Source organism: Haplochromis burtoni, unplaced genomic scaffold (assembly GCF_018398535.1).
Source record: "Haplochromis burtoni strain Fernald_Lab_line unplaced genomic scaffold, NCSU_Asbu1 Contig_1194, whole genome shotgun sequence".
NCBI lineage: Eukaryota > Metazoa > Chordata > Actinopteri > Cichliformes > Cichlidae > Haplochromis > Haplochromis burtoni.
The window spans coordinates 8,880-19,072 of NW_024583555.1; the positions used below are offsets into that span (position 1 = coordinate 8,880).

The following is a 10,193-nucleotide window of genomic DNA, read 5'->3' on the forward strand; positions in this document are numbered from 1 at the left end:
AAGGTTTGGAGCTGACCTCACCTGCATGTTAAACACAGGTAGGCTGATGGTCTGATACTACAGAGAAAACTATTACAGCAATGAAAATGAGTCATTTAATTGGCCTGAACACCTTAATAACCCAGCACATGGGGCGGCAGCGTGAAATGCTAAATTTAAAGTGTCTGAATGATTTCTGTGTTTCAGCCGAGACTCACTTTGACAAGACTGACAGGAGGAACAATCTCCGCCCTCTGCACATGCCCCGCCTCATATAAGTCACCCTGTTTCCACTGAGATCTGTGGTGATTTATGTAATAGTTTTCATTGTTGTTGTTTTTTTTGTTTGTTTCAAAGAGTTGACAGCGATGAACGAACATCAGACACAATCAGAAGCTGAGAAGTGAAGTCGTTGTTTTTTTCTCTACAGGTGACAATGAGCAGAAAGGTAGGGACGGCTCTCCTCTGTGTGTGTGTGTGTGTGTGTGTGTGTGAATTCGGTCTTTGTGGTAAATCTTAATACCAGCTCATTAAACCATTAAATATAATGAAATTACTTTGAAATGCAATGAGAAAAAGCTTCAGATTTTTGTGTAACTCTTACAGAAACTTGAACCTGAAGCCTGTGAAACTAAAACTGTGGTTAGGACTTATTCTTTTATACAAACAGAATATATTTCAAGTTACACAGAGCTCAAACTGACTAAGATAAGAAAAGGTTACTGAAACCTTACTGAGGCCCACACGAGTGTCTGAGTGTTTGTGGGTGAGATACTGAACTTGAAATCTTCCATCAGAGAGAGAGAGTGTGTGGGTGAACGTGTTAAAGACTGAACACTAAAATGTTTTCAGGTGATACAGAAAAAGAAATAAACTGCTGGGATTAAAAATTGTGTGAATAATGAGATTTAAAATTCCATCACATGTACTGACAATCAGCATCACACATGAGATATGTCATTTGATTAAAAAAAATCTTAATTTAATTTCATCTTGGTTTCTCTGAAACATTTTGTATATTTTAAATAATCAGAATGTTACACAGAGTTTATTGGTCATTTCACATAAATCATAATGCACAGAAAATAATTGGGTTGGATGGTTGGTTGGTTGATCAGCTTTGTGATTTGGGGGAGTTTTTTAAATGTCCGCCTACTAATGGTAACTGTTTTCACATTTTAAACTATTCAGATTTAGTAGACTCTTCCTGTTTATTAATCACATTAGAAAGTGAAGAAATAATAGATAATCAACAATAATAATCACTGTAAACCAGCCAAAGTAAAACTAGGTCTTTGGTAAATGTGATCTAGGAGCTTGTATGCACCAGGTCCAAGCAGTTATGGTGTTATTTTTATTCCACTATTCTGAGCGCACGTGAAAAACATTTGAGCGCACGTTAAAAAAAATTTGCAGGTGCAAGTGTTGCATTTTGAGGAGAAATTTATTTTGAGCGAAGAAAAGCTAAATTTGAGTGAGCAAAATTCATTGCTGTGTGCAAAAAATGTATTTCAGTGTTTGCTATTATCCATACACACACAGAATAGCAGCCCCTGTCACTCTGTTTTTGCACTTGCGCTTGCTTGCAATGTGTTGCTTGCGCTCTCAACATTTCTGCCCGTGCACGTTCAACTCTTTCTGTACACCGTTATATTTGTGCCACAAAACCAGCCAATCAGTTGTTTTGGTCTCCAATCAGCTCAAAATGACGAAATGCAATATCCCAGAATCCATTTCGTCCAAAACTCAAACGAGGCAGTGGCAGAAAAACACAGAGTGGCGGAGTTTGAAATATTACTCTTTCTGGGTCACAAAATAAACTTTTAAGATATTTTCATGCGAGAATGGTGCTGTGTAAACTTCAAATATCTGCTAGATTTATCAAGACATCACATATTTGCATAAGTGCTCTAACATTTTGTTAGAGTACTTATAGCGGTGTACAGAAAGAGTTGAGCGCGCACAGGCAGAAATGTTGAGAGTGCAAGCAACACATTGCGAGCAAGCGCAAATGCAAAAACTGAGTGAGAGGGGCTGCTATTGTGTATGTGTGGATAATAGCAAACACTGAAATACATTTTTTGCACACAGCAATGAATTTTGTTCACTCAAATTTAACTTTTCTTCGCTCAAAATAAATTTCTTCTCAAAATGCAACACTTGCACCTGCAAATTTTTTTTTACGTGCGCTCAGAATAGTGGCACAAAAATAATGCCATAAGCAGTCCCCTCTTCAGTGCAACAGTGAGGAAATAAAGCTGTTGTGTAAGACGGTTTGGGTTTTGGCACTGATTAAATAATGGAATGTGCTTTTGTTTTTGTTTTTGCTTTTCATCTTTCATTTTGTTTCATGGGAAGATGTTATGCAGTTTGACCTGTTAGGTTGATGCTCTGAGTTCTTCAGAATCACAACCAGTCAAACAGGATCCATTTGTAAGCTTAATGCTGTATGTCAGAATAGAGGTGAGAATTTAAGGGTGCAAGACTGAATGACAATAGACACTGACATTTATGTGATGTGATGGATTTGCATACATAATGACAGTCATGACATCAAACACTGTGAAACAGGGACAGTTTCAGACATTTAGATATTTCTAGAGTGTTGATTCTTTGACTGGTAATTCTCATTTAGCTCATGGATATCACAATTCCTGAATACATCTGTTTATTGCAGCAATGGACTGTGACTTTTACAGGAAGGCAAGCAAATGTGACACTTTGTTTAACTGGCAATAATTCAATAATGCAACGTATTCTATAAAAACATGTTTGTATGTACTCTGCTTAACAAATTTATTAGAGCACCACCCAGTATAAAGTTTGTGCCACATCTGCTCTAAATGATCAGTACAGGTAATTACTAAATCATTTATATTTCTTTAATGGTTAATCCAGCAGTATGTGCAAGCAAGCTCTTTAATGGAAATTATATTTTTTTGACCTGCAACTGACAAATAAAGGCTATCTCATCTCTTATCATCATCTCTCATCAGTTGGCTTCTCTCGAAATGTAAAAGAACCCACCCACCACTTTAATCACACTTTAGATCTTGTTTTAACATATGGCATAGAAGCTGAACATTTAGCAATGTTTCCTGAAAATCCTCTCTCCTCTTATTATTTTCTGATAACATTTAAATTTACAATAATCGATTACACAGCAGTGGAGAGTAGACTTCATCACAGTAGATGTCTTTCTGAAAGTGCTGTAACTAAGTTTAAGAATATAATGCACCCACTGTTAGCATCTTCTATGCCCTGTACCAATATAGAGCAGAGCAGCTACCTGAACGCTACTCCAACAGAGGCTGTTTATCTTGTTAATAATTTAGCCTCCTCACTATGTATGACTCAAATCAGAAGTACTTGACTTCCTGGTATAATTCTCAAATGTACAATTTAAAAGATCATCCTTCAGCCTGGAAATATTATGTCTGAGCATCCGGTGTGTTTGTGGAGTGGACCCAATTGTAGACATGAAACGGAATCTTAACAAAAAATGGGCTGTTTACTTGGCCGAAAAACATGAATATAAAATAAGGCAAAATGGACACGGACAAAACAAAAAACCTAAACTGGGAAAAGCTAGACTGTGTAAACTATGAAAAACAAGACATTAGCATGATTCTGAGCAGGAGTACAAGAGTAACTCTGACAAAAAAAACTGTGAACATGAAACTTGATATAACTTGAACAGAATTATGAGGTACCTGGAATCTGACCTGACATGGACGGAGGAAAACAGAAGCACCAACAACAAACAGAGGGAGACAGAGGACCTAAATACACAGGAGGGTAATGAGGGAAGTAGAAATACCTGCGGAGACACAGCTGACACAAATAATCATGACATCACAGGGAAAAGTAAAACTAAGCACATTAAACATAGAAACAAGACTTTCAAAATAAAACAGAAAACCTGGAGAGACATGAACTGGGACACAGAAGTTTGAGACAAGAGACAAAGAGAGGCAGCGAGAGAGGGAGAGGGACACAGAGGAGAGAGACACAAGAGGAACCTACATAGACGAGGAGAGAACACATGACACATAGGAAAAGACTCAAACACCGAAACATAGGAGAAACATAAACTAGACTAAACTCAACTAAATCCTAACTAATAATAACCACACAAGAACTTAACATATTTCCAATATAACCAAAGGAATCAAAAAATACAAAATAAACTTAAAACGCTGGGTCACAGACAAAGCCCCTAACAGGAAATAGGTTGTTGCTCGGTAAAAAATTCCTCCTTTATGGAGCGCTTTTTTGCTAGAACATCTTACTATTCATCACTGATTGAAGAAAATAAGATCCAACCCTCTTCAGCACTGTAGCCAGCACTGTAGCCAGCCTGACAAAAAGTCAGAGTGAAAACAAAATTACTCATAATCATTTCACAGATATAACATTATCTATAGCTACTTTCAGTACCACTGATATTCCTTTTCTCCAATTGATCTTTCTGAGTTAACTTCAGTAATTACTTCCTCCAAACCATCAACGTGTCTTTTAGACCCCATTCCTATAAGACTGCTCAAAGAAGTCCTACCATTGATTAATGCTTCAGTCTTAAATATGATCAATCTATGTCTAATAATTGGCTATGTACCACAGGCCTTCAAGCTGGCAGTAGTTAAACCATTACTTAAAAAGCCATCTCTAGACCCAGTGGTCTAAGCTAATTAAAGGCCAGTCTCTAGCCTTCCTTTCATCTCAAAAATTCTTGAAATAGTTTCAGTCAGATTTCAGAGCCCATCACAGTACAGAAACTGCTTTAGTGAAGATTCTAAAGGATGTTTTTATGGCCTCTGACAGTGGAATCATCTCTGTGCTTATCCTGGTAGACCTCAGTGCAGCATTCAATATTGCTGGCCATATAATCAATACTGTTGACTGCTATTAGAGCAAGTAGAGCATGCTGTAGGTATTACAGGTACTGCGCTGCAATAGTTTGTATCATATCTATCTAATAGACTCCAATTTGATCAGGTAAATGGAGAGTCCTCTTCACACACTAAGGTTAATTATGGAGTTCAACAGGGTTGAGTGCTAGGATCCATTCTGTTTACACTATACATGCATAGCATACATTTTCACTGCTATGTAGATGACACCCAACTTGATCTATCCATGAAGCCAGATAACACACACCAATTAGTTAAACTGCATCAATGTCTTAAAGACATAAAGACCTGGGTGGCCTCTAACTTTCTACTTCTAAATTAAGATAAAACTGAGGTTATTGTACTAGGCCCTGAAAATCTTAGAAATATGGTATCTAACCAGATTTTTACTCTGGATGGCATTACTTTGGCCTCCAGTAGCACTGTGAGGAAACTTGGAGTCATTTTTGACCAGGATATGTCCTTCAATGCACATATTAAACAAATATGTAGGGCTGCTTTCTTCCATTTATGCATTATCTCTAAAATTAGAAATATCCTGTCTCAGTGACACTGAAAAACTAGTTCATGCATTTATTACTTCTAGGTTGGACTACTAAAAAGAATGTCTGACTATGAAATGCACAATTTATTAAAAGAAACTGCTTTGGCTATAATGTGATTGACAAACACAGAGGGAGAAGTATTCCTCTGTATTTGAGTTAAAAAGAGATTATGTTCAAATGAATGTTCATTTGAAAATGAGCTAATGATAAAGTTGATTAATGACGTTAATTTGGATAAACTGAATGAAACGAAGTATATTCAGAATCAGAATACTTTATTAATTCTGATTCTGATATTAAAATTCAATTACATATGAATATACTATACTATGTTTCATTCAGTTTATCCAATTTAACTTCATCATTCATCAACTTTATCATTAGCTCATTTTCAAATGAACATTCATTTTAACATAATCTCTTTGTGATGAAATTATTAACATTTCTATGTTAAGTACAACATAGAAAAGAAGAACATGTATTGAAGTGAAAATTTAAAGTTGAAACTTTTGAAACTTTGCTTTCAAAAGTACATGTACATGGAAAAGTCAGATAGATAGAGGATGATAAGGTGCAGCTGGAAATCGGGTGATTTAATGTGATGATCTGATATCACCCGTGGGATCAACTGCTGCCCAAACTTTGAACCTGCAAATCACCTTATATTTTTTGGCTTTTTCTGTTCTCATTTTTGCCATGTTAGATCGTAGATTCAAGAAGATTTGGATTTTCAATGTTTTCCTGCTGGCTTACAACTTCCAAGAATTTCCTCTGATTCCCTTTTGGGTAAAACCTTCAGAAGATTTGGAATTCCACTGTATTCCTGGGAGATTGAATTTCCAGTGGATTGACAGAGGGTTTCTTCTAATATTTGACAACATAGCAAGTCCAAGTTAGGATTTCTGATTGATGGTGGAAAGAATCTGTGCTAAACCCTCACTCTCCTTCTTTAGATATCTGCAGGTTTGGCATCACAGATTTGTTTCTGAAGTATTTCTGCTGGTCCTTCCTTGTGACACCTGAGAGTTTCCTTTTCTTGTCCCCTTTAAAAGGGACAACAAGTTTATAGTCAACTTTTATTTTGTAATTTTTATGGAGTCCTGATGCTACTTACCTTTAGTTTGAACAAAGTAGTAATATAAAAAAGAATAATTACAGCCGCAGTGAATCACCCCAGCAATTATAGAACTGTTTCAGACATGCAGTTTTCTTTGATTTTGGCAGGGAAACATGATGTCAAATTCAACACGTGAGGAGCTGCTCCTGAGAGCACTGAAAGATCTGGGAGACAATGAGTTAAAAGAGTTCAAGTGGTACCTGCAAAAGTCTGACGTCCTGGAACGCTTCCCAATAATCCCAAAGAGCAGACTAGATAAGGCAGACAGGCCAGACACAGTGGATCAGATGCTGCAAACATACTGTGAAAACGTGCTTGAGGTCACCAAAAAGGTTTTGAGGAAGCTAGATAGGAATGACCTTGTGCAGATTTTAATTGACCCAAATGCAGAACCTGAAGCAGGTAAGTCATGGAATGATTAACACTCATATGAGAATGATTCCTGGTATCAGGTGCACTTTGTGATGACCATAATTCAGACAGAAAATGTATCTTATTACATTTTCAGTTTGTTATGAACCATGGCATAGAGATGGACTTGATAATTTCAGATGCTGTTCTTTACCTTAATATACAGATGGTAGATCTGAGACGATAGCAAGAAATGGCAATAGTGGGTTTGCGAGGTGAAAAGAATAATAAAGAATAGGACCTATTAATTGCTTTATTTTGAAATGTATTTACCACACTCATGGACATGACAGTTATATTTTAATGTTGATGAACAAAACCGCTACAGAAATTTGGGTAATTACTGGTTTTTGCTAAGAACCTGTCCTTGCCATCCTAACCATATTCTGCTTATTTTCCATTGACAACTATCACAATTACATAAATGTACCCTATTTTTTCACAACTGACATTTACTCACATCTACTCTTACCATTTCACTGTTTATTTAGAGGGTTTTGCTGAGTTCCAGAAAAACCTCAAATCCAACCTGATGAAAAAGTTTCAGGAATCAGCTGAAAAACTTAAAAAAGGAGGTAAATCTAAGCTTCAAAATGAGACCTACACAGAGGTCTGCTTCAAAATAGAAAACAGCCAAGAGGTCAACAAGGAACATGAGATCAGACTAATTGAAAAAGCACACAGGAAACCAGACAGACCAGAAACAAGACTTCGATGTGAAGACATCTTCAAAGCTTCACCCATTAAAGACAAACCAATCAGAACAGTGCTGACAAAGGGAATGGCTGGCATTGGGAAAACAGTCTCAACACAGAAGTTCACTCTGGACTGGGCTAAAGACAAAGCCAACCAGGACATCCACTTAACATTTCTATTCACTTTCAGAGAGGTGAATGTACTGGAAGACAAAAAGTTCAGTTTGGTGGAACTTGTGAATCATTTTTTTACTAAAAACAAAGAAGCAGGAATCTGCAGCTTTGAAGGGTTTAAGGTTGTGTTCATCTTTGATGGTCTGGATGAGTGTCGGTTTCCTCTGGACTTCCACAAAACTGCGATCCTGACTGATGCTACAGAATCCACCTCAGTCAGTGTGCTGCTGACAAATCTCATCCGGGGGGATCTGCTTCCCTCTGCTCGCCTTTGGATAACCACACGGCCTGCAGCAGCCAATCAGATCCCTTCTGAGTATGTAAACATTGTGACAGAAGTTATGGGGTTCACTGATGCTCAAAAACTAGACTACTTCAGAAAGAAATTCAGAGATGAGAAGCTTATTGGCAGAATGATCTCTCATATCAAAACTTCACAGAGCTTAAACATCATGTGCCACATTCCAGTCTTCTGCTGCATCACTGCTACAGTTCTGGAGGATATGTTGAAAACTAAAGAGAAAGATGAGCTGCCCAAGACCCTGACTGAGATGTACATCCACCTTTTGATATCTCAAGCCAAAGTTAAGAAGGTCAAGCATCAGGGAGGAACTGATGCTGATCCACAGTGGAATCAAGCAAGCAAGGAGATGATTCTGTCTTTGGGAAAACTGGCTTTTGAGCAGCTACAGAAAGCCAACCTGATCTTTTATGAATCAGACTTGAAAGACTGTGGCATCAGTGTCACAAGTGCCTCAGTATATGCAGGACTTTTTACAGAGATATTTAAAGAGGAGAGAGTGTTGCGCCAGGACAAAGTGTTTTCTTTTATCCACCTGAGTGTTCAGGAGTTTCTGGCTGCTTTGTATGTCCATATGACCTTTTTCAGCTCTGGACTCAATCTGCTGGACGAACTCCAACAATCATCCTGGATTTCTAGACTTTCAAGAAGTAAATCTAATCTCCACCAGAGGGCCGTGGACAAGGCCTTACAGAGCCCAAATGGACACCTGGACTTGTTCCTCCGTTTCCTTCTGGGTCTTTCACTGGAGACCAATCAGATTCTCTTACAAGGCCTACTGAGAAAGACAGGAAGTAGCTCACAGGAAACAGTCCAGTACATCAAGGAAAGGCTTGATGATGGTCTCCCTTCTGAGAAAAGCATCAATTTGTTTCACTGTTTGAATGAAGTGAATGATCATTCTCTATTGGAGGACATCCAGAAGTCATTGAGTTCAGGAAATCTTTACACGAATGATCTATTTCCATCTCAGTGGTCAGCTCTAGTCTTCATCTTATTATCATCAGAAAATCTGGATGTCTTTGACCTGAAGAAATATTCAGCTTCAGAGGAGGTTCTTCTGAAGCTACTGCCTGTGGTTAAAGCCTCCAACAAAGCTTTGTAAGTGCTGTGATATCTATTAAAAGTCATTGGTTAGCTACTATTGATACTCATATGATGATTTTAAAATATGTTTTCAATGGTTTTCTCTGTTGTTGTTTAATTTTTCAGGTTGAGTTCTTGTAACCTGTCAGAGAAAAGTGTAAAAATTCTGTCTCCAGTGCTCAGCTCCCAGTCCTCTTGTCTGAGAGAGCTGGACCTGAGCAACAACAACCTGGAGGATTCAGGAGTGAAGATGCTTTCTACCATACTGGAGGGTCCACATTGTCAACTGGAAACTCTCAGGTCAGGAATGTTAGTGTTGGCTGATGCTATGTTTCGCGGCATATTTTATTCTTAGTCTTGGTAAATTTAATTACTATTCAAATTTCTTCTTGATTGCAACATACAGTGCTGCATACATGTCTTAATTTCTCTTTGGTTTTGTGGGATATTGTTTTAGTTTTAGTTTAGTTTTTTATTATTAGTTACAAATTTGAGATCAAACACATTTTTATATCAGACAAAGCTAAACACAATCTGCAGGTTTTTAAATGCTAATTGAATTTATTAAGGTAAAAAAACTATCCAGACTTAACTGGCCTTATGGGAAAAAATGTCAATCTGTAGTTGATGTTGATTTGCATCAATTCTGTTTGTCTTTTTGTGCTAATTTAAAAATCATTGTTATTTTAACATGTCTAATGGTTTGTTTATAAACAGACTGATTGGCTGTAACTTGTCATGGAGAAGCTGCGAAACTCTTTCTACAGTTATCAGCACACAGTCCTTAAATCTAAAAGAACTGGATGTGAGCAACAATGACCTGCAGGATTCAGGAGTACAACTTTTATCTGCTGGAATGGAGAGTAATCACTGTGTACTTCAAACTCTTAGGTCAGGACTCCACAGTTTCCTCATTTATAAATGATAAAGTGAAATTACAGGGAGTGCAGAATTATTAGGCAAATGAGTATT

At 37.4% G+C, this 10,193-nt stretch overlaps 1 protein-coding gene across 2 annotated transcripts in view; it reads left to right on the plus strand.

Moving 5' to 3' along the window:
* Nucleotides 1-227: 227 nt before the first annotated feature.
* LOC102304064 (NACHT, LRR and PYD domains-containing protein 3) overlaps nt 228-10,193 on the plus strand; it is an 18,896-nt gene continuing 8,930 nt past the window's right edge. The window contains exons 1-5 of one of the 2 annotated variants that reach the window (XM_005952086.3): nt 228-427; nt 6,662-6,956; nt 7,457-9,236; nt 9,348-9,521; nt 9,939-10,112. In XM_005952086.3, coding sequence (XP_005952148.1) covers nt 416-427; nt 6,662-6,956; nt 7,457-9,236; nt 9,348-9,521; nt 9,939-10,112 — 2,435 coding nt within the window. In that variant the 5' untranslated portion in view covers nt 228-415. Of the gene's footprint in view, nt 428-5,821; nt 6,401-6,661; nt 6,957-7,456; nt 9,237-9,347; nt 9,522-9,938; nt 10,113-10,193 lie in introns of those variants that run through there. The other variant, XM_042216684.1, reaches the window with a different exon arrangement.